At 52.9% G+C, this 20,776-nt stretch overlaps 7 protein-coding genes and 1 non-coding gene across 8 annotated transcripts; 4 read left to right on the top strand and 4 right to left on the bottom strand.

Annotated features, from left to right (window-relative positions):
- Positions 1-1,335: 1,335 nt before the first annotated feature.
- On the bottom strand, positions 1,336-3,899 carry M406DRAFT_293326 (uncharacterized protein; the record flags this gene model as incomplete). Its single annotated transcript, XM_040919079.1, has 5 exons — positions 1,336-2,324; positions 2,425-2,616; positions 2,704-2,817; positions 2,889-3,562; positions 3,638-3,899. 5 exons carry the CDS (start codon positions 3,897-3,899, stop codon positions 1,758-1,760), a joined length of 1,809 nt encoding a protein of 602 aa, XP_040774659.1. The 3' UTR covers positions 1,336-1,757.
- Positions 3,900-7,541: 3,642 nt separating this feature from the next.
- On the bottom strand, positions 7,542-8,393 carry M406DRAFT_262982 (Metallo-hydrolase/oxidoreductase; the record flags this gene model as incomplete). The annotated part of the gene is made up of 1 exon (XM_040917552.1): positions 7,542-8,393. One exon carries the CDS (start codon positions 8,391-8,393, stop codon positions 7,542-7,544), a length of 852 nt encoding a protein of 283 aa, XP_040774658.1.
- A 1,397-nt stretch (positions 8,394-9,790) lies between these two features.
- M406DRAFT_84461 (uncharacterized protein) lies at positions 9,791-12,058 on the top strand (the record flags this gene model as incomplete). Its single annotated transcript, XM_040926048.1, has 5 exons — positions 9,791-9,875; positions 10,269-10,379; positions 10,508-11,283; positions 11,350-11,583; positions 11,656-12,058. The coding sequence occupies 5 exons, from the start codon at positions 9,791-9,793 to the stop codon at positions 11,755-11,757; spliced, it is 1,308 nt and encodes a 435-aa protein (XP_040774657.1). The 3' UTR covers positions 11,758-12,058.
- A 162-nt stretch (positions 12,059-12,220) lies between these two features.
- On the bottom strand, positions 12,221-13,482 carry M406DRAFT_262650 (uncharacterized protein; the record flags this gene model as incomplete). The annotated part of the gene is made up of 4 exons (XM_040917522.1): positions 12,221-12,528; positions 12,633-12,750; positions 12,866-12,982; positions 13,171-13,482. 4 exons carry the CDS (start codon positions 13,480-13,482, stop codon positions 12,221-12,223), a joined length of 855 nt encoding a protein of 284 aa, XP_040774656.1.
- Positions 13,483-13,803: 321 nt separating this feature from the next.
- M406DRAFT_357176 (NAD(P)-binding protein) lies at positions 13,804-15,462 on the bottom strand. The gene is made up of 7 exons (XM_040923606.1): positions 15,298-15,462; positions 15,222-15,235; positions 15,096-15,158; positions 14,944-15,038; positions 14,800-14,891; positions 14,436-14,736; positions 13,804-14,376 (listed from the first exon to the last, which is right to left on the bottom strand). The coding sequence occupies exons 1-7, from the start codon at positions 15,423-15,425 to the stop codon at positions 13,942-13,944; spliced, it is 1,128 nt and encodes a 375-aa protein (XP_040774655.1). The 5' UTR covers positions 15,426-15,462; the 3' UTR covers positions 13,804-13,941.
- A 515-nt stretch (positions 15,463-15,977) lies between these two features.
- On the top strand, positions 15,978-17,382 carry M406DRAFT_99739 (uncharacterized protein; the record flags this gene model as incomplete). Its single annotated transcript, XM_040926468.1, has 3 exons — positions 15,978-16,248; positions 16,317-16,360; positions 16,415-17,382. The coding sequence occupies 3 exons, from the start codon at positions 15,978-15,980 to the stop codon at positions 17,240-17,242; spliced, it is 1,143 nt and encodes a 380-aa protein (XP_040774654.1). The 3' UTR covers positions 17,243-17,382.
- Positions 17,383-18,469: 1,087 nt separating this feature from the next.
- Positions 18,470-18,556, top strand: M406DRAFT_t93. The gene has a single exon. It is a non-coding gene; the product is annotated as a tRNA-Glu (tRNA).
- A 376-nt stretch (positions 18,557-18,932) lies between these two features.
- Positions 18,933-20,635, top strand: M406DRAFT_279731 (PIN domain-like protein; the record flags this gene model as incomplete). Its single annotated transcript, XM_040918394.1, has 4 exons — positions 18,933-19,031; positions 19,083-19,087; positions 19,139-19,700; positions 19,773-20,635. The coding sequence occupies 4 exons, from the start codon at positions 18,933-18,935 to the stop codon at positions 20,292-20,294; spliced, it is 1,188 nt and encodes a 395-aa protein (XP_040774653.1). The 3' UTR covers positions 20,295-20,635.
- Positions 20,636-20,776: the final 141 nt, after the last annotated feature.

Below are 20,776 nucleotides of genomic sequence, written 5' to 3'. Positions count from 1 at the left end.
ATGGATATACCGGACCTTCCGTTCAACAACTTTGCGGCCGCTGGGGTGAGCCCCAGTGGAGCACTGTCACGGCCCGAGGCGGCGCACACGCGGCAAATCAGTGACGGGAGCTCCAAGTACACCAGCGGCCTCACCAACGACACCCTCGACGAGTGGAGCGATCCCGGCCCAGATGTCGGCTCGGCTGCTCAGGGGGGCAGCGTACTTTATGGTTCTGCATTATGATCATTTCCACCTCTTCTTCTTCCTGACATTTGTTGTTGTGTTCGTTTCTCCATTCTCTTCCTTTAGCACGATGACAAACCATGAGTATTCTCACGACACTACGCCATGATCGAAAAAAAGAACTGTACATGTATATAAATGACGGAGATGTCTCCCATCCATGGAGGGGGGGGTATTTCCAAGGGGGGGAGGAGGAGGAATGGAGGAAAGTTTTGAGGAAGGACCCAAGAGTGGTCGACAAAAGGACGAGAGGCGTTCAGGTTGCATTCTCCGAGAGAAGTATGCAAAATAGGGTGTGTCCTGTCTCCTACCTCTTGGGTTCAAGAGTGGAGTCAAGGGCTTAATTCCTCGAGACGAAGTCACTCAACCCATCTACTGCTGATGTCGTTGATAAGGGCGAATGGAGAGGCCTACTTATTCATCATATTGCTGCATGTATATACAGAGAAGCACGCACGTACGCACGCAAAAAACAGTATTAAGCACGATCGATGTATGGGACGTATTTATTAGTAAGACACCTACTTTCTACACGGGTCCTTTTCCCTGTCCCGGTGGGAGACGGAGAAGTAGGCCTATAAGACGCTCGCTTATGCCTTGCGCGTAAAGCTCTGCACTGGTTCAGTCAGTCCCGCCTTCGTTTTCTCGTAATCTTTGTGTTGAGCTGCTGAGGCTCTCAGCAGCCCTAGGTCCCTACTCAATGATGGATTGGGCTTGGATAGTACTACGTTTAAGAATGAAGGTACACGCAACTGTTCCCTGGAGCATGCATACTTATGTCCAGCCAAAACTGCGCCAAGTCAGTACATACTGCCTATGTAGTGTAAATCTGACTGTCTGACTGTCTGCCTATGTATGCTGTACATGCACGCTTTGCATTGGCTGACATAGGAGCCTCCTCCAGAGGTTGCAGACCGGGCAGGGGTGGGCTGGATCATGAATTGAACCAGTGAGAGCCGCTCGATGCTGTGCTAAAGGGAAGGAGAAGCGTCCGTCGGTTGGTGTCGTCAGCACTCTTCATGCATAAGATTGCTAACAGCACACCGAGGGATCTGATTTCTTCTCTCTCATTAGGTTGATTCGATACGTTCGGTCAGGCACGGTGACAGACTGGTTATCTCGTCTCAATTACCCGTCTCAATTACCCATGACATTACCGTCCGCTATCTATCAGCACCAACATTCTCTCTCTCTCTCTCTCTCTCTCTCTCTCTCTCTCTCTCTCTCTCTCTCTCTCTGTATGTCTGTCTATTGAAAGCTAAAAGCAAACGATCGTCAAGTACCCTCCCATTTGCAAGGGTATCATATCGCCCCACCAATCTTCGATCTGGGAAAAGAAGAAGAAAGAAGAAAAAAGCCAAGTGCCAAAAAGTTGGTATAGTGGGTATCAAAGTTGACGGAGACTAGAAAGGAAAGGGGGAGAAATTAATAAAGCAAGAAATGGAAAAATGGTAAAGGAGAGTCGTGAGAGGAATCATATCAGGTAGATCAGGAAAATGTGAGTATGTGCGACCATCGTCCTCTGGGGTCACTCAAGCGGAATAGAATCGTACGCCGACAGGCTTTCCGGCTTCTTTGCGGGCGGCCCATCCCTTGACCGCAATGACGATAATCTCCCAAGCCATCAAGAGACCCACGAGGCCCATGGTGACGGTGTACATGAACATGACATCAAGGTTATAATGGATCATGCCCTCGACCGTATCGCCGCTCGAGGCCATGAAGAGGATCCCGCCCGTCATCAGTCCAAACGCCGCGAGGAGCTCTGTGGGCGGCCTCGACGGTAGGATGCTGGTCGGCGGCTTGAGGTAGGTGATGACATATGTCAGACCACGGGCAAAAGACGCGCCGGTGAGCATGGTGCCCCATTGTTTGTGCACCATCGACGAGATCATGGACTCTTGCGTGTGGCTGGACATCATGATGCCCAGCAAAAGTATAACGAGCGCGGGGATCGGGTTCATTGAGAACCGGTATGTAGTAGGCTCTTCTAGAGCCAGCTCGCGCTCGTGTGCATCGCTGTAGCGCTCGTCAATGGTTGAGGCGACAGTCGTGTTGAGGAGCTCTCGGATACGGTCGGATTCGATGAGCATGCCACACTATAATTCGGTATTTGTTAGCAGAAATAAGTTGAGAAGGATGATGCGCCCGCCGAGGATGCAGAAGCGAGTGGGCAGATCAGTTTTATGATTGACGTACCAGACCACCTCCCAGGAAGAGGACCGTAATAGAAATGTGCTCCAGGTCCTCAAAGCTATACTCGCCGCCCCAATTGCCGAGATGTTCGAGGAAGATATTCGTGGAGCCGTAAAAGAAGATAAGGAAACTCTCGGTAAATTCAGCCGATGGTATCCATCGCTTGCTTGCCGACTTGGGACGGATGTTCCAGGCCTGTTATCACGAAACACGACTTGTCAGTGCTGTTGTGGACGGACATTGTCGCCATTTGAGGACTTTCTGCCTCGAGGTAGTACTCACCCATCCAAGCTCACCAAAACAACCAGCCCAACGACCGAGAGTAAGGACCCCAAGCCAGAAGAAAATACCGCCCTTGATCCAATGCGCCAGGCCGGTGAAGACTTGTCGACCTTCCTGCACAAATTGTCAGTATTGAGTCACCAGCCGCTCGTTCGTCGCTACAAAATCTGCGTGCCATAACTTACAAAGAAGCGGCCCATGGTAATGATGCCGGTACATAGGGTAATAAAACCTAGGATCATGCTCGTGCGATCGACAAAGTTGTACCCGAACATTAACACCTTCCATGCGCGGACGGAAATTTTGGCCCCGATCTTGGTCGCCAAGTTGCGCAACACACCGGCGCGCGGCGTAGAGGGCAGATCGGCCTCAAGGTCGTCCTCATCTTCCGCATATTCCTTATGCCGCGGCTCGGCCGTAGGACTCGACAACGGCTCCGGCGTTGACGAAAACGAAGCACTTCTCAACGACTCGGTGTTTGGCTCGGTCCCCTGGCCGCTATCGTTCGAGTGCCTACACAAGGGGCTGTAGTGTCCGCTATGGAGCCGGTGGTGCTCATCCATGGCGGCATGCGACACCGGGATGAACGAGCGGCGCTCCATCGCATCGGCTCCGGCGTGATCCCCATCTTTCTTCTTGTTGAATGCGCCAGCAACACGACCCAGAAGGCTGACAAGCACCTGCACCGAAAGCACCCACGTGACGAGCCAGCCGAGCTTGTGGTGCGCATTGTTCGGGTATAGATCAGGCGTGTTTGCATTGTAGATGGTGCTGAACAGCACGCCGAGCGCGTTGATAGCGATGAAGATGAACTGTGTTGGGAGTGTGTACCGAGATCTCGTGAGGGAGAACATGGTCGCTGTTGTGATCTTGTTAGTGCAGCTGCTCGCAAGATGCGCAATGTGAAAAGCTCTCGAGGATCGTCCAAGCTTACCTAGAGGCAAAACAACCACCCAAGCAAGGACCATAAACCCTATGTGCGCAACCAGAACACCGCGGTGCTCTGGATGGGTGAAATATGACGGCGGGTACTCTGCCCCTGGAGAGGGCTCGTCGCCGTCTATGGCCATACTGTCCATGCTGTCGCCCATATCCATGTTCTCATCGCCTCCGTGAGCCAGGACAGCTGGTAGCAAAAATCCCAAGAAGAGCACCGCCGAGGCAGCCCTGAAAGTCGGCGTCGCTATCAACCGCATGACGAAATTCCCGACTTTTGCCCTAGGCAAGATTGGTTTCGAAGGGTTTCCGAACTGCTATTTTCTAGGGTGAGCAGACTGGAGGTTCGCCTGCGACAAGAGAAGACAGAGCCTGGGCGAAGGGAAAAGGTGCCCAAGTCTCACAAGACACCAAGAGAGTTTGACCGTCGGTGTGTATGCGCGCGGGCGGATTCGATCTCGTCGCTAACTCGCAGGAGAGTTTCTTTGGACACTCGGTGCGTGGTGAGTGTGACAGCTGCTGTGGGAGAGGAGCAAGACCGAGGGCGAGATGTACCGAAAAGGAAATGCAGGCAACACGACGGCGCTATTGAGGTGAAGAAGGAGGAAAGTCGGGGGAAGGGGGGGGGGAGGTAAGATAGTAGAGTTCTTATATATCAACCACTGAAACAGGACCCATACACAAAGTCATCGAGGTCATGGCACCTTTGAGTTACTGTTGCTGTAGGGAGTATCTGTCGGAAACGATTGGTAATAACGTCCTGTGAATGACAAGAAAACGGAAAACATTGGGGAAAAAAGGTTTGTTACAGCGACATCATCCGATTCGTTCTGGTCTCCATAACTGCATGGAGTATAGCACCCCAGGACAAAGCGAAGGAGGGGAATGAGGTAGAGAGGGAATGGGGGGAGGGGATCCCAAAAAAAGAGAGAGAGGTACAGGTACCTGGAGCACCTCGACGATAGCATCACATCACATCAGTCAAGATACTTTGGCGCAAGGTACTGCGACCTATCCACGAGCGGCCCAAAATCCTTGAGCGCCTGACCTGGAAACTTGCTGAGCATGGTCCCACCATAGACCCCAGTGGCTGATGGAGCCATAGACGAAAACTGCTGCAATCAGAGGCCAAGATCCGAAGGTTCCGAATTCGTCGTTCTGAGGGATTCTTCAAAAGAAGAAAAGAAAAGAAGGCCAGCAGCTCCAAGAGCAGCTAAAAGTTCTTGGCAAAAGCCCAAGAATGCGCCGCACTGTACTGTTACTGTGAGGGGTACCCCTCAGACAAAGATCCCTGCCTGCATTGCCGCCCCCTCCCCCAAAAACATTAGCGTAGTTCTGTCGACCGCCCTTACAAATCCAGCCTCCTCCTTGTGCTTCGACGCATTAGTACATAGTACTATGATTATGACCATAGTATGGACCAACGAGATCCCATCGCCATTGGCCACTCAGCGGTTGTCTTCTCCGTCCCATTGCTGACCCTAAATGCTACTGCATATGTATTATGGTAGCAATCACAGCAATCTAAGCCTGCCTGATGTATCCTCCAGTCACCCTGTCGTCCCTTTATTGACTTGCAGTACACCGCAACATCATTTGTCCCCCATCCCCCAGCATGGTTCGAGGCTCGCGGACCGGACGTGCGCAACGTCAGACGGAGGTGGTTAGAGGAGGCCAATCACTGTAGATGCCAAAAGGCCAACCACCACAGATGACTATCGTTAGCATTGATAGAGTGAACCTAACCTCATGACTCAAAAGGTTAGGAGGTGGACTTAGCGCTGCCTCGTCGGCTCCCACCGTGGCATTCCGAAGAAATCGTCCATCCGAGGGACGTGATCGCGCCAGCTTTTGGGGGCCAGGCTAAGGGTATGGGTAGCGACCAGAATTGTTGCTTCTTAACAGGCTTCCCCGCGCCGAGAACGTACGACCTGAGACGAGAGACTCACCAGGTCACGCCATATCAGGAGGATTTTTACTGCAGCATGTAGCAGGCGGCGCGCGATCAAACGGTTTCTGCGATCGAGTGACTTGTCGACAGTACCAAAGCAGCACCTATGCAAGCTACGCTACGTCAGACTGGTGAGTCCTGGGGCACAGTGTCAAGATCTGCCGGCATTTACGGAGCCTCATCTAGTAGCGTCAGAGGGCAAAGGCCGAAGCTGAGCTTAAGCGAAAATCGGGGCCGATGGACAACCTCACGTGGACCCCAACCCCATCAACGAGACAATTATAAGCGACCGACGGGGTTTCGCTGCTGATTGCGCCCGGCGGACGTATATCTCCTTGGGGCAGAGGGTATCAAAAGCCAGAGCTACGATCTGTGGAAATGATTACTTACGCCGAGTCTCAACCTCAGATTTAAGAAATAAGCCAAGTCCGCCTTGCCCTGCCCTGCCCTGGTATGCGCGCATCGCCGAGAATGAGGAGGTTGTACATAGTAGAGGATGCCCAGACAAAACCATGAGGAGCCGGATTTCGGGTTCAAACGGTGGCCAACCCCCTCGTCGTGACAAGCAGCGGAGAATGTATTCTCTGTACTGTTTGATGTTCTGGTACGACATTCAAAATTCCGAATAGGCAACAACTCATCACCAAAGGTACTGTCTGATATCACGATCCAGGTCAGCGGGGTCTACTATAGTAGAGCTGCAGGCAACTTGCAGAATTCGCAAGGCGTCATGCCTCCATGCCTCCCCCTGCTTTGTGCTACTGTCCAGAAGCCTAGCCCACAGCAGTTCATTGAATCAGTAGCCATGATGCAAGCATGACCAAGGTCAGGATCTAGTCCGAGCTTTCCGGTGAAAGAAAGGGAAAAAAAAAAAAAAAAAACCTTTTCTGGGGCCCTTGTTCTTGTTCGCCAGCATTTCTCACTACTGCGCGCTGACCTCGCAGAGTCATCACTTGATGTCGATCCACTGCCTGTCAGATTCCCAACCTTGTCACGCCGTCAACTTCGGGCTTTGCGGAAAAACGCGAAGCTCCCGAGCTCGCCTCTGCCCCCAAGGCTGCAAAACACCGGGAATAGGCGGGAATGAGCACTCTTCTCCCATCTGTTTCTCTTAGTCCTCTTCCTTCTTGTTTCTTCTTTCTTTTTCTCGTTCGAGGAGTGAGTGGTTGCACGACATAACTTGATGACGGGTCGGGTCATCCGAGATGGCTCTTCACCATATATAATATAGTCTTTTTGTTATTCGTAAAATACAAGGGGGAGAAGAACAGCAGGAGGTCTGTCCGGGACCCGCCACGAACCCGGGTCCGAGCTCCGGTTGGTGTTGACTTTTGTTCACTTTCTCCCGCCGGTGAGGACACTATTTTTGAGCCAATAGTACTTGGTAAGCCATGCTCCGCTGGCTGGGCGACTAGTAAGTTAGCATGAACACTGATAGGCTGCACCGGGATCATTTGCAGATGGTGGCTTACACCTTGTTTGATTCTCCTTTTTCTGCCGTTTTCTCTGTGTTCACGCCAAGGCAGGAACGTTACAAGTAGACTTTTCTTTCTTCTTTCTTTCCCATAGCCAGCTGGATTTTTCAACAAAGCCAACGAGAAACCTCCGCGCTGGGCTGTCCCGAGGCTTCCGACGCCTAGGTGAGGTCATGGATCAGGGAGATGCCGTCTAATGTCATTTTTTGTTGTGATTACCATGTATGAATTCGTACGTGGCTCGTTAATCACTATAGGACCCATAACGTTCTAAACAGCTAGTTCCATTGCATCCTTTATACCAGAATTGTATCAAGAGGAAGACAACAATTTTCATGATGAATTTGTCCGCTCCGAAACTTTGCGCATTGACCAGGCTGAGGATGTAGATGACGTCACTCTCAGCCTTGCGAGTTAGTTGGGCTGAATCCACGCCGATGTCGTACACATGATGATTATAGATCCCGTTCGTAGTGTTATAGGGCTGGTCGATCTCTCAACACCCATCTGCCGTCTGCCCCCTCTTGCGCCCTCCCTTCCCGCGCCAGCTTCTGCAATACATGCATCACGCCCCCCTGCGCCGGGATGTGCAGGTTCTCCGGGACATCTGCGTAAATGACCCTGACCAGCTCCATCGGTTCCCACGCAGCCGTCCCAGCGGCCTCATTGACCGATCGCAGGGTCTGTGTGATTTGTTCCTCACGCTGCTGGCGGTGCTGGATGTACTCCCGTATCTTGCCCGGGCCGTCGTCGATCACCGGCCCGTGGCCAGGGTATGCTCTCCCCTTGAATAGAGGTCCCATCATCTCTAGACTCGAAAGGTACGTCGCCAGGTCCTCAAAGACACCCGTGCCCTGCCCCAGCACGTTGTCGCCAGTGAACATGGCGTCCTCCTCCTCGAGGACAAAAATCATGTGGTCGACCGTGTGCCCAGGCGTGTGGTGCGCCGTGACCGTCGCGCCCTCGACCTCGAAGCGCTGGCCGTCTTGGATCTCTATCTGGCCCTCATCGGGCTGGTGCTTGTAGACCTTCGCCGCCGTGCCCTCCAGACCCAGCACGTCTTTGATACCCCCGACATGGTCTCCGTGCCAGTGTGTTATCAGCGCCGCGCTCACGCTTGCTCCCTCCTCGGCCAGCGTTCGCTGCAGAGCCGCTATCCAGCTGGGCTTTCCCTCGCCCGTGTCTATGAGCAGCCGCTTGGGACCTCTGCCGATGAGGTAGGTATTGGTGCCCTGCAGGGTGAATTTGGAAGGGTTCCCGCCGAGGAGCCGGATGCAGACCGGGGACAGGCGCTCTACCTCGGGGAGGGGGACGAGTTGAAGGGCCATCTTGAGGACGCGACAGACGGGGGAGGTGAGACGCATCCACGGGTGAAGTTCTGAGAAGACAGGTGCTTAGCGGGTAGTATCAACGTTGTAATGGCAGATATGAGTGTTGGTGCTCCCTGGGGCAGACAAGTAAGCCCAAGCCGAGGTATAAAATGTCGACGCCATTCAGGTGCTAGATGAGATACGGCCTATTCCTGCCCCCCAAGCATGTGTAAGTTGCAACCCATCCCCAAGGGTTAGGGCTTTACTATGGATATGTCCCCACACACGAAATATGTAAGCACTTTTTGTAACAAACTCCAGAGACAATAGAATCCTCAAAGGACCAATGATCAACTTCTGAAGGAAGGAAAAAAACAACCAATCTGTGGGAGCCTGTTTCTTTCTACTTGTATAGCGAAGCGACTCTTTACATATTTTTACCATATCATGTTGTGATGTGCTGCTGCTGTGGCTCAATCCAACAGCTAGCACGCGAGTGTAGTACTATAGGGTCGTCACCATCCGCGAAAGAATAGCCTGCCGCGGGGGTGACAGGCCCCTGTGCGCCTGCTGGGGCAAGTCGCTAAAACTTAGGTTCAGAGAACGCTATAGTGGGACACGGAGGGTTACGAACATTATCATAGCGTATGCCTGATTAACCAACCCCGGTCCAGACTGCAGGGCCGCGATAAGAAAGCTTATCGCAATTTACCTAGCCTGCCCGCGGGCTGCTCTGGAGTTTGGCATGGGGAGTGATTATGGTCTAGGGATCATCATCTCGAAGCGAAGACGGCCGAGGATAAAGTATTTATCGAAACACTCGAGCGTTCCTTATCCGAGACGTCGTCCTCGGGCATCTCTGGCCTGGTGAGTTTTCCTCCAAGTACAATCGAGTAAATGTGGTTAGGGCAGTCCAGAAGAGGTCATGCTGACTTATGTGTGCGTTTGCCGCTGGCTTGTCAGTTCGCAGCCTTTCCCAGGCCTTTCCTTCATCGCCCGCGCGACAAGAACGAGACACCACCTGTACCCTCCACCTCCCCTCAGCGAGACGAATCCTCTGCGTCCGGATCACAGATACACCGCTGATCAGTCTGGGTCGTCGCGAGGCGGGTAAATCAGACAAGTCGTCGTACAAGTCCTCTGGCGTTTTGCCGAAAGCCAGGCCAGGCAGGCCCTTTTGTCAGCCCTGAGGTTCAAGCGGGCCGGGCACAATCCAAAGATTAATTCATTGGGCGAACAACCCGTTGTCCCCGGCCGGACCTTCGTATTTGTGAGCCGTCCTGTCTGTGGACCACACAAAACGGAGAAAGAGAGAGGGGAAAAACGCTGCAGCAGCTTGTCACAGACAAACAGCCCCGATACGGATTTTGTTTGATCAATTTGGAAACAGGAAATCACCGGGCAGGCAATTCAACATGGCGACCCGTCCACACACACCGGCGTCGCCCAAGAACGTCAAGGTCAACTCGCCCGTTCAAGGGACACCAATGTTCGGCTGTCGTACGGTCTTTGCCCTGCCCGATCCCTATCACATGTGCCCAGGCTAACACAGCATACAGAGCATGTGCAACAGTTGTTGAGCCAGAGCCAGGAGACCACAAACACCTGCATTCAACACTACAAGGCTATCTTGCGCCAGATATATGACAATGTCCCCGTCATTCCTCAGGTCCGCAAGGCCATCAAGGACAACACCATCTCCGCGTCCTTGACATCCAATTTCCTCTGTCTGCAGTGTCCTATCGTCATGAGCCATGATGATGTCAGCAGGCATGGAGACAAGAAATCACATCGCTTCTGTGAGTTGTAGTAGCAGTAGTGGTTGTTGTTCGTGGCGGTGGTGCTGCGTAGCACCGTGGCTGGACTCATGGCTGACATCTGTCCAATAACTAGTTGTCGATTCCAAGACGGGCTCACTCTTCTGCCACATGTGTGATGACTTCGTCTGGGACCCCACACTTGAGGACCTCAGAAACCGCAAGATCGGAACGGGCACTTTTTCAAGTATGAGCCCCCTCCTCCCCTTAGGCTTTTCCGCCCCATATCTACAGACCTGTGCCATTCCCTCTTCTTGTTCTGTCGGTGCTTCACGGCTGTTGCACAATCAGAAGACTGACATGCCATCCATGTAGGCCGCAAGAGAAAGTACGATGAGCTGCTCGCAGAGGCTATCAAAGAGGATCCAAAGATCCTCAGCGCGAACACCATAATGCCTTCATGCCGGGCAGATGGTCTCCGTGGCATCTACAACGCAGGCGCTACTTGCTACCAGAACGTTATCCTCCAGAGCTTCCTGCACAATCCCATTCTACGGAACTTCTACCTCAGCGATGGTCACTCCAGCAATTCCTGTGAGGTGCAGAACTGCTTGAGCTGTGCGATGGACGACATGTTCCAGGACTTCTGGGGTACTGAGGTGACGAATGGCTACACCGCGGCCAATATCCTGTCGAGCTTCTGGATCTCCGAGAACAAAGCGTTCGAGAATCTGGTTACCACCAAGGAGCAAGACGCACACGAGTTCTTCCAGTTCATTGCGGAAGAGTTACATGAGCGCAACGGTGACGGCAAGAAGCCGGAGATCGGCAGCGAGCACAGCTGCAACTGCATCATGCACCAGACGTACTACGGCAAGCTCCAAACGACCACAACCTGCCAGAACTGTGGCGGTGTGACCAACCAGGTGCAGTCGTTCCTGGACCTTAGTGTGGGTCTGGACAATTTGACACACAAGAAAGGGAAGAAGGCAGCCCAGAAGACCCAGATTACACTACAGGACTGCTTGGAGGAGGAATATGTGAAGTCCGACAAGTGCGAGTACCGATGCAATAACTGCAACGGCCCCCAACAGGCACGTCGACATACCAGCATCAAGCGGTTACCCAATGTCCTGTCCATTCAGTTAAAGGTAAGCATGAGTTCTGTTATCTCTTTGTATATTGATGGTCCAGTAGCTGACTATGATACGTCACAGCGGTTTGAATTCAGGAACGGCTCGCGAGACAAGTCTGCCGCCAAGATCGAGACGCAAGTACAATTCCCGCTGTCATTGAGTATGTTGCCATACACAAATCGAGCAAGGACAGCAGATGCGAAAGAGCAGTACGAACTCTCGAGGTCATGCACATATGATCTCATGAGTGTTGTTGTGCACGTGGGCGAGATTGATACCGGCCACTACATCTCGTATTGTCGGGTTGGCGACCAGGTAAGAAGCTGCTCATCTACCATCTATAGTAACTGATACAACAATTATATGACTGCTAACACAAAAGCATAGTGGTTCACTTTCAACGACCACCGAGTCGAGATGGCATCCAAGTCCGACGTGCTAGGAGCAAAAGCCTATCTTCTCTTCTATATCGTGCGGACACTAGCCTGAGAGGCACCTGGGTTGAAGAAAGAGAATGGTTGAGATTTAAGCGTTCATATCTTTGGGGGGGGGGGGGCGTTCTTTTGTGTATTTTTGGACAGTTTGCGAAGATGGCAGTGATGATCAAGGGGCCCCTCCTATGCATGCAGTGGCAACTCAATGGCCAGTAATGGGGACCAAAAAAGGCGTACGGCATCTTTCTGCTTTCTCGGGAAAGGAGAAACCAATCCGGGCCGGTGGCCACCCGGATTAGCATTGTTGGTAGGCGTTCAGAGGAAGCGGCGTCGTCAATCGAGATCTTTTTGTCTTCAATCTGCGCGCACTGCCTTGACTGCGTCGTTATGCGTGCTACTTGATAAACCCCCTACCCCCCCCTCTTCTCTTTTCTTCTTCTTTTTTCTTTTGTTCATATTGGCCCCTAGGCCCCGAGCTTAACATCTGCATGAGTGACTGATTCACTGAGTGACACATACTATCGGCCCTCCTCTTTCACGCCACCAGCCTCGCCACCCCTGAATTTCCACTCCGCGCACTCAAAATTACCGTAACAGTAAAACTCATTACTCAGACCCCTGGCATGAACGGGCTCATACGTCGTCGTCCGCAGTCCAAAGGCCTTGTAGAGTCTCGTCGCGAGCCCCTCCATGCGCTCGCCGGTGCACAGGATGAGCCTGGTCTCTGGGGACGCAGCCTTGGCCATCCACCGTACCGTCAGAGCCGCCTTGGTCTGGCAGTCCTCGGAGAGGAAGGGCGGGTCGACTATAAGACGGTCTATAGTGCCTTTAAGTTCGGCTGGCAAGGAGGAGGGACGTGGGTTGTGTCCAGGTCAGCCGATGCATATGCTGGATGGATCTAGGCGGGGTAAAGGGAAGGAGGGAGCGTACCGGGCAACTTGACGGGCTGCATGAAATCATAAAAGACAAATTCAGGGAACACGCCGAAGCGGTGGTCGTGCTCTAGCAGTGTGAGGGATGGCTTCGGCATCTCGGGGGGCTGTGATGCCTGTTTTGCATTCGTTTCCCCCACAGCACCACTAGTCAGCCAGCCAGCTTTCCCCTTGGACCATTGTGTTCGTCTGTACACAAGTACTTTGAGAACTCAGGAAGGAGGGGCCTACCAAAATGTTTTTGAGCGCGACGAATACGCTCGGGGCGCTCACGATGGCGATCTTGGTGTCCGCCGTGGCGCCGTCAAGGAGTTTGTGTCCGAGGAGTGTTGCCGTCTCATCGGAGTACTGCCCACCCATTATCATTAGGAGACATAGTTGCGCTCGAAACAAGACTCTTTGTCCAAAAGAGAGAAAGGAAAAGCGGAAAAGAAAGAAGAGAGTAAAAAAGACAGAGGGAGAAACCACCCAGACATCATGCATGGCCGTCTCCTTGGCATCACCTCCTCCAGGGCGTATGACAGAGGGTCACTCACCCAAAACTGGCTCTCGTTCCAATCCTCGCCAAACGTGTCCATGGATAGAGGATACTTCAGCGAGGCCGCCGCGGTTGTCGTCGTAGAGCTGCCTGCTCCATGGCCGCCAGCAGCAGCAGCCGCTTTATCCTCAGCCTCGGCCTTGAGCTGCTCGAACTGCTTGGCGCGCTCGTCGCGCTCAGTGTAGAACTCCTTGAGCGCGTCGAGGGCGTGCGAGGAAAGGGTTCTACCAAGGAGAAGAACCCATGGGCGGTGAAGGGTCAGTGACTGTTTGAATGCAGCACATTTGCGGGATGAGGGGGGTTCTAACATGGGCTCGTCATCCGAGTCAGCCATCTTCTTTCAATTCCGAGACCTGTTGGGATGAATTCGAGATTTCTTCCTTCTGGGCAGGCCTCGAAGAATAATGTTTCTTTCTTCTTCTCGTATCCTCTGCCAAGGTCGCTAAGTACGGGGCCGGTTCTATTGCGGTGCCTTGGTTCATACACGTTGTTTGCTGTGTTCATTGTGAGAAAATTTGTGTCAACGGCGCCTAATCGAGAGGCTCCGCGGGCCACAACTCGTTCGCTTTAGGCTTTGTCACACATTTTAACGGCATCACAACATACTTCCACGGTGTATCTCTCATGATATATGGGAATTTCTTTTTCAAATTGAAGGCGCAAGAAAAGAAACAATCTAGTCACATATTTACAATTGCTCGTCTTTCCATGCTCGCCCACCGGACCCAAACTGCCTCACCCTTTTCTTTGTTTTCTTCTATTTCTTCTTCTATTGGTCGTCCAGCACGTGTAGATACTTCCTCTCCTCTCTCTTCTCCTTCTCGCTCGCCGGCGGCAGATCGTAGAACGCGCCGCTGCGGAATCCTTGCACGTAATGGTATGTGAACTTGCTGATATCACCAGGCTCGATTCCGAGGTCCTTGAACGTCTTGGCCGTGTGATCAATCACCTGGTCAACGTGCTCCATCTGAACCTGCTCTGCAGACAGCATCGGCCACCAGAGCACCTGGTTCAACAATTTGGCGACGGGTTCAAGGATCTGCCGGGGCACGTTGATGTGCCGCCGTTTGGCAAAGATTTCCTTGTCGACCATTTCTGCAATCTCAGCAGTAGAGTACTTCTTAGGTCCGTAGAGCTCGTAGGTCTGCGCGGCGGTAGTGTCATCGTAGAGCATCAGCTCGAGGGCGTGGCCAACGTCAATCGCCTAAACGAGATGGTCAGTAAAAGCTTCGCCCACAGTCCTTGATGGGATTTGTGACGTACGTGCACGGGCCAGTATGTCTCCTGCATGTTGTTTGAGGTGAAGAGGTTCGTGAGACCAGCCAGCTTCAGCAACAGATTGTCCTCGAAACCAAACAGGGGCGCGGGTCGCACGATGGTCGTCTCGGGATAGATGTCCCGAGCAACCTGCTCACCACGACCCTTTGTTGCGAAAAAAGATGCCGGAGAGTTAGGGTCGGCGTTGTACGAGGAGACGTGAATAAAACGATCCACATCGTACTTGGCCACTGCCTCGGCAATGCGAGCTGTGCCGTCGACATGAACGTCCTCCAAAGAAAAGTTCCTGGATCACATTTAGCCGCTGAATGCCCATATCCCTTTGCCGCGACTCATTAGACAGACATACTTTGTTGGGTACATCCGGCCCACCAGATTATAGACGATGTCCGAATGTCTTACAGCCTCCTCAATCGACTCAGTGTTTCGCAGGTCATATTCCTGGGAGGTAGTGAGCATCTGGGACCTGACTCCATGCGTTTGTAGTGCATACCACAAAGGCCACCCTGCCCAAATCGCCGGTCACCTTCAGGTGCCGCTTGCCCATCTCCTCCCTGTATGGTATAACAACCTGGCATCCTACCCGAGCTATACGCGTGACCCGTCAGCACCTGGATTCACCTTGGAGAAGAAGGGCCAGCATACCAAGCCTGTTCACAATGTATCGTCCAAGCTGTCCCGTCGCGCCGAATACCGTCGCGGTGTGTCCTGTAACTCGGGTCAGAGATGCGTTCGCTCGTCATTGCGCACTGACGTCAGAGTATTTCGTACCGCCAAGTGACGATCTGTTTCGTAGGAAGTCAGCCACCAGGAACGTCTCTCGATAAGCAAGCCCAGCAAGACTGACCTTCCACCCTGGACCCGAAGAATGGGCTTCCCCGTGCGGGTAATCGCGACATCTGATACCGACCTCTGCTGGAGGACTTTCTGGGCGGTTCTGGAGGACGACCGTACGGCCTTTGGTAGTGAGGCCATTCTTGCTGAGCGCGGGTCACAAAGAGGGTACTGGGCGTGGTCAATGGGTTACTTTTCCCGTCGTCAGTAGGTGGACGAAGCGGCGCCTCGAACTTCCAAACTGGAGAGCTCCAACCAGACGCAGCCAATTCCCAAGCAGGGACAAGCAGTGCCGGCCGAAGAACGCACGGGCCAACTAACCCTGGATTGGTGACGGAGGGGAGCGCTGACATAAGCTCTACAGGGATCGGCCCACAGGGGTGGTGGGCTGCAGCCAACTGCTGCGAAAGCCCAGCAAGTGAGGGCATGCATGGGAGCTCTCGACCAGGCTGCACCCTAGCCGCGTCGGCCTTCGAACATCAACAGCTTCCAAAGTATTACAGAAATTCGATCTCTCCCCTCCTTTACTCCCAGCTTACCTCGCGAAGAAAATATTTCCAGAACGAATGAGACATTGACTTCATCCCCAATCAGTCCGCCAAGTCTCAAGAAAGCTACGGTTTTTCGTGTCCCTCCCGACAACAGAGCCAGTCTGCCTTCGCCAACCTACGCATATCATCGACAAACAGCAACATGCAGCCGGACGAAGCCACGCAGACCTTCCTGTCGGAGGTCTTCTCCCAGGTTTCCGAACCCCTGCAGGCCGACACTTTACGTCTACAAGATCTCTGGGAGCAGAAGTTATGGCACGAGCTGACTGAGACCCTCGTCACCATTTTCAACCATCCCGACAGCGGCCCCTTCCGCATGGCCATCTACAACAAATTCATCCTTCAGTTTGCCGACAAGATCAACCAGCTGAAGCTAGTCGACCTCGCCTTAAAGGCAGCAACACAATGCCAAGGTGTGTACCTACACCACCAACGCTCGTTACCATGGGTTTTTTTTGGTAAACACACTGACATCGTACAGACCTCCAAGAACGCCTCGCTTTTGTGGAGCTTGTAGCAGGCAAGGTTGACCCCGAGCTGGAGAAGAAGAAGAATAAGAAGGATGCAGACGAAGAGGAGGATCCAAACTCAAGAAATGCTTATGTCTACGCGACCGTGGCTGTGGCAAATGTGAAGCTGGAACTCGGCAAGCTCGATGATGCGCGGAAGGATCTCGACAAGGCCGAGAAGAAGCTGGACGTATTTGACTCGGTCGAGACGGTCGTCCATGCCACGTTCTACAAGGTCAACGCCGACTACTACTACCTCAAGCAAGACTTTGCGTCCTACTACCGCAACGCCCTCCTCTACCTTGCGTGTATTGACATCAAGAGCTTGGATGATGCCGAACGGCGCAAGCGGGCATACGACCTGGCGACCTCGGCGCTGGTGTCGACAAGCATCTACAACTTTGGCGAGCTGCTTCTACACCCCATCCTGGACGCACTGAACGACAAGAAGGACCAGTGGCTGCGGGACCTGCTCTTCATTTTCAACGCGGGCGACCTCACGAGATACGACATGCTCTCCGGCAGCGTTGATTCCGACCCCCTGCTCTCCCAACACAAGGACAAGCTACGGGAGAAGATCTATCTGGCAGCGTTGACCGAGGCCGTCTTCCGACGACCACCCCACGAGCGCGCCATGTCATTTGCGACGATAGAGCAGGAGACGAAGGTCAAGCCCCACGAGATCGAGCATCTCGTCATGAAGGCGCTGAGTCTAGGCCTCTTGAGGGGAACAGTCGACCAGGTGGATGAGGTGGCCAATATCAACTGGGTACAGCCCAAGGTATTGGATTTCAAACAGATCGATAGCATGCGTCTGCGGTTGGCGGAGTGGGACAACAGCGTCAATCAGCTAGGCAATTGGATCGAGAAGACAGGCCAAGATGTGTGGGCTGCGTAAGGTGCTGGAGTTGTATGGGGACAGCATGGTTCGGCGACAGCCATGGAGACGTGGAAATCATAGGTGGTAGTGACGCTATAACTGTAAATTATGCATTACACGAGGCCCGATCTTGGAAGGCAAAAGCAGAAGAAAAGATTATTATGAGCATATGAAAAATAACCAAGATTGCAGAGGTGCGACAATCATCTCTAGCCCCCTTGTTGCCCTCCTCACTATCTTTGCTTGCTTTGGTCTTCATCTCGGAGAAGGCCCAGAGCGTACTCGACACTAGGCCTCCGCTCCGCCCATGTTGCTCCATATTCCCCTGATGGGGTTTTCTTATGCTGTTAGGAGCGCCAACCGACACAGGGCGATGGGCAGATTTCTGTACTTTGGATTTCAGGCGAAGATGTGCATGCGCACCAGTCCTGCTGCTGTTGCCACCCTTCTTTCCAAGTCGCTACTTCCCGCTCCGTAGATGCAACATACATAACTGCTATGAAATTCGGTCAAATTCGATACTTCTTTCAAGCCCCACGCATGGCTCTTGTCTCTTTGATTCCTTCTTCCCTGTCAACATATGACCTTCTCGACTCGTGCTTATGACCTCAACAGAAGCGCCCACCGCTTTGCTTCTGGTAACTCAGACAACTCGCAACGCGTTCCAGCCTTTTTGTTGTGGATGCTGGGGGCTTGAGTCCCGTCCCTCTTTGACCACCTACGAGCGTCCTTGCTGTTCAGGTCGTTACATCTCCTTTTGCTAGTTAGAAGGCCACAGATATCGATCCCGATAGGATCACATCATCAGCCAGTACTATCATCCAAGTCGTGACTTCAGACCATTGCCGAAGCTACGCTCTAACGCACTACCACAACAGACACGGCTATTCACCATGGACCAGCCATGGAGCTCGACGGAGTTTTCAGGAAACCTGGTCGAGGCTCAACAATCTATGATGTTGACCAACTCTAATCCATGGCGTGCTACCGGCGTGTTCGACTTCAGAACGCGGCAGCCACAACAAAAGGGATACCGAGCCTGTTCAGGACCGATCAAAGCAGAAGCCTCCTGCGAAGAAAGATGTCCAAGAAAGAAGTCTGCTTTTTCAGCTGCCGACATGCCAGCAAGTTTCGTGATTGGAGGCCAAATACTTGCATAGTGACAATAGCGAGCTTATTGGCTGCCAGGGGGCTTTGTTGGCCAGCTACATAAATAACAGTGCCTCGTCACATGTCAATTGCACATCCGATATGGTGTAGTGGCCAACATTCCGCGTTTTCAAGTTCACTTGATGCTCCGCGGCGCCCGGGGTTCGATTCCCCGTATCGGAGTTTTTTGCTTGCTTTGTCTTCGTTTTGTAGCCTTATCTCCCTGGGAAACTCTGTAGTCTGTTTTAATCCGATTTTTCATTTTCTATTTATTTTAGGCTGCGTCGTGGCCCTTCTTGCCTCGCGGTCGAAAAAGTGATCATGCCCCACTGAAAGGTGACTGACCGACCCCTGCTCCTTCAATTCAACGGCGCGGCGCGTCGCGCCTTCCTTCTGCGCGCGTCGATTTGGAGAAAGTTTGGTGACATCACTAAAGTGATCAATCACTAGGCAGCACCATCATCTTCTAGCCTCTGCAACTCGTTCACAAACGCAAAGAGTTCGCGACCGACAGAACAAGGATCAAGAAGTCTCTCAGACACAACGTCTAATAGCGAAAATGGGTATAAAACAGCTCTTCTCCATCATCAAGGAGGAGGCGCCCGACGCGATCAAAGAGGGCGAGATCAAAAACCATTTCGGCCGCAAGGTCGCTATTGTGAGTCCGCATTCTTGCCCAGCAGCTGTTGTCTATGCTGATAGCTTCCAGGATGCGTACGTCTGCTGTGCTTGTGTCTGAGCCTGCTGTTGTTGACCCTCTCTTAGATCCATGAGCATCTACTCCTTCCTCATTGCAGTGCGATCCGATGGCCAACAGCTCATGAACGAGTCCGGCGAGACCACGTCTCACCTGATGGGTATGTTCTACCGTACGCTGCGTATGATAGATAACGGCATCAAACCCCTCTATATCTTTGATGGCGCCCCTCCCAAACTCAAGTCCGGCGAGCTCGCCCGCCGATACCAGCGCAAACAGGAGGCCACCGAGGGCCTGGAGGAGGCCAAAGAGACGGGCACAGCTGAGGACGTGGAGAAATTCTCGCGACGGACGGTTCGCGTCACAAGGGAGCATAATGCCGAGTGTCAGCGCCTGCTGAAGCTCATGGGCGTACCATACCTGGTTGCCCCCACCGAGGCTGAAGCTCAATGTGCCATCCTGGCCCGGGCTGGCAAGGTCTACGCTGCGGCTAGTGAGGATATGGACACACTCTGCTTCAACACCCCCATTCTTCTGCGTCACCTTACCTTCAGTGAGCAACGCAAAGAGCCAATCCAAGAGATTCACGTCGATAAGGTTCTGGACGGCCTGAACATGGACCGCAAGCAGGTACGTTTTCGCTTCAACTCTGTATGTGCTGTTAGGATAAGGTAACAGACATGCTGACTCGGCCTTTCGCAGTTTGTCGATCTCTGCATCCTCCTTGGCTGCGACTATCTCGACCCCATTCCCAAAATCGGACCGCACACTGCCCTCAAGCTGATCCGCGAGCATGGCAGCCTCGAGAAGGTTGTCGAGTTTATCGAGAGCGATAAGAAGGGTAAGTATACCCTGCCCGACGACTGGCCATACCGCGACGCACGCGACCTATTCTTCGAGCCCGACGTCCGACCTGCCGACGACCCCATGTGCGACTTCAAGTGGGACAGGCCTGATGTTGACGGCCTGGTGCAATTCTTGGTCAACGAAAAGGGGTTCTCCGAGGATCGTGTCCGGTCAGGTGCGGTGCGATTGGAGAAGAATCTGAAGAACGCGCAGCAAAGCCGTCTGGAGGGCTTTTTCAAGCCAGTTCCTAGGACTGAAGAGGAGCAGAAGGCTCACAAGCGAAAGTTGGAAGAGAAGAACGAGGAGGCAAAGAAGAAGCGAAAGGACGAGAAGAAGGAGAAGGCGAAGGCAAAGGCGAAACCCCGAGGCACTGCCTGATCTACCTTGCGCTCTTGGTCGATCAATCTTTCCCTTTTCCCTTTTGTTCTTCTTTTTCTTCCAGCTAAGACTTTCAGTTAGACGTCTGCTGCTTTACAACTATCACACCGATACCGAGGGACAGTCCCAAGGGCAATGGCGTTTTTGCGGCGTTCACGGGGCAAAATGGGATCAAGGCAAGGGGGAAAGCAGAATCTTTGTGATGCAACGTCGTGACAACGCTGCTATGTACACAACCTGCGCACCATTACTGGAACGGAACAGATACACATAGCCAAGGAGAAGAGCGCGTTTCCTGGACCCACTATCCAATCTGACAATCTGAAAGACTTCCTTCTCTGCATGCCTCTGGAAACTGATGGGTTCTGTGATAAACTCCTAGGGACGATTATACTTGAATATCCGCTCAAAGACCAGACACACAAGTATACTATGGTTGACCAGCCCAAAGCAAACCACTGGGGTGGTGTGGTGTAGTCATC

This window comes from Cryphonectria parasitica (assembly GCF_011745365.1).
Source record: "Cryphonectria parasitica EP155 unplaced genomic scaffold M406scaffold_6, whole genome shotgun sequence".
Lineage (NCBI taxonomy): Eukaryota > Fungi > Ascomycota > Sordariomycetes > Diaporthales > Cryphonectriaceae > Cryphonectria > Cryphonectria parasitica.
Note: the sequence above shows the minus strand (reverse complement) of the source record. Positions and strands in the feature narration are given on the sequence as shown.

What these genes read in the sequence shown, in the direction of transcription:
- M406DRAFT_357176 (XM_040923606.1), bottom strand. Translation starts at nt 15,425, where the DNA reads ATGGCCTCACTACCAAAGGCCGTACGGTCGTCCTCCAGAACCGCCCAG. An exon ending in TGGGCAGGGTGGCCTTTGTG is followed by an intron (nt 14,892 to 14,943) that starts GTATGCACTACA and finishes ACTACCTCCCAG; the next exon opens with GAATATGACCTGCGAAACAC. An exon ending in GGCCGGATGTACCCAACAAA is followed by an intron (nt 14,737 to 14,799) that starts GTATGTCTGTCT and finishes AATGTGATCCAG; the next exon opens with GAACTTTTCTTTGGAGGACG.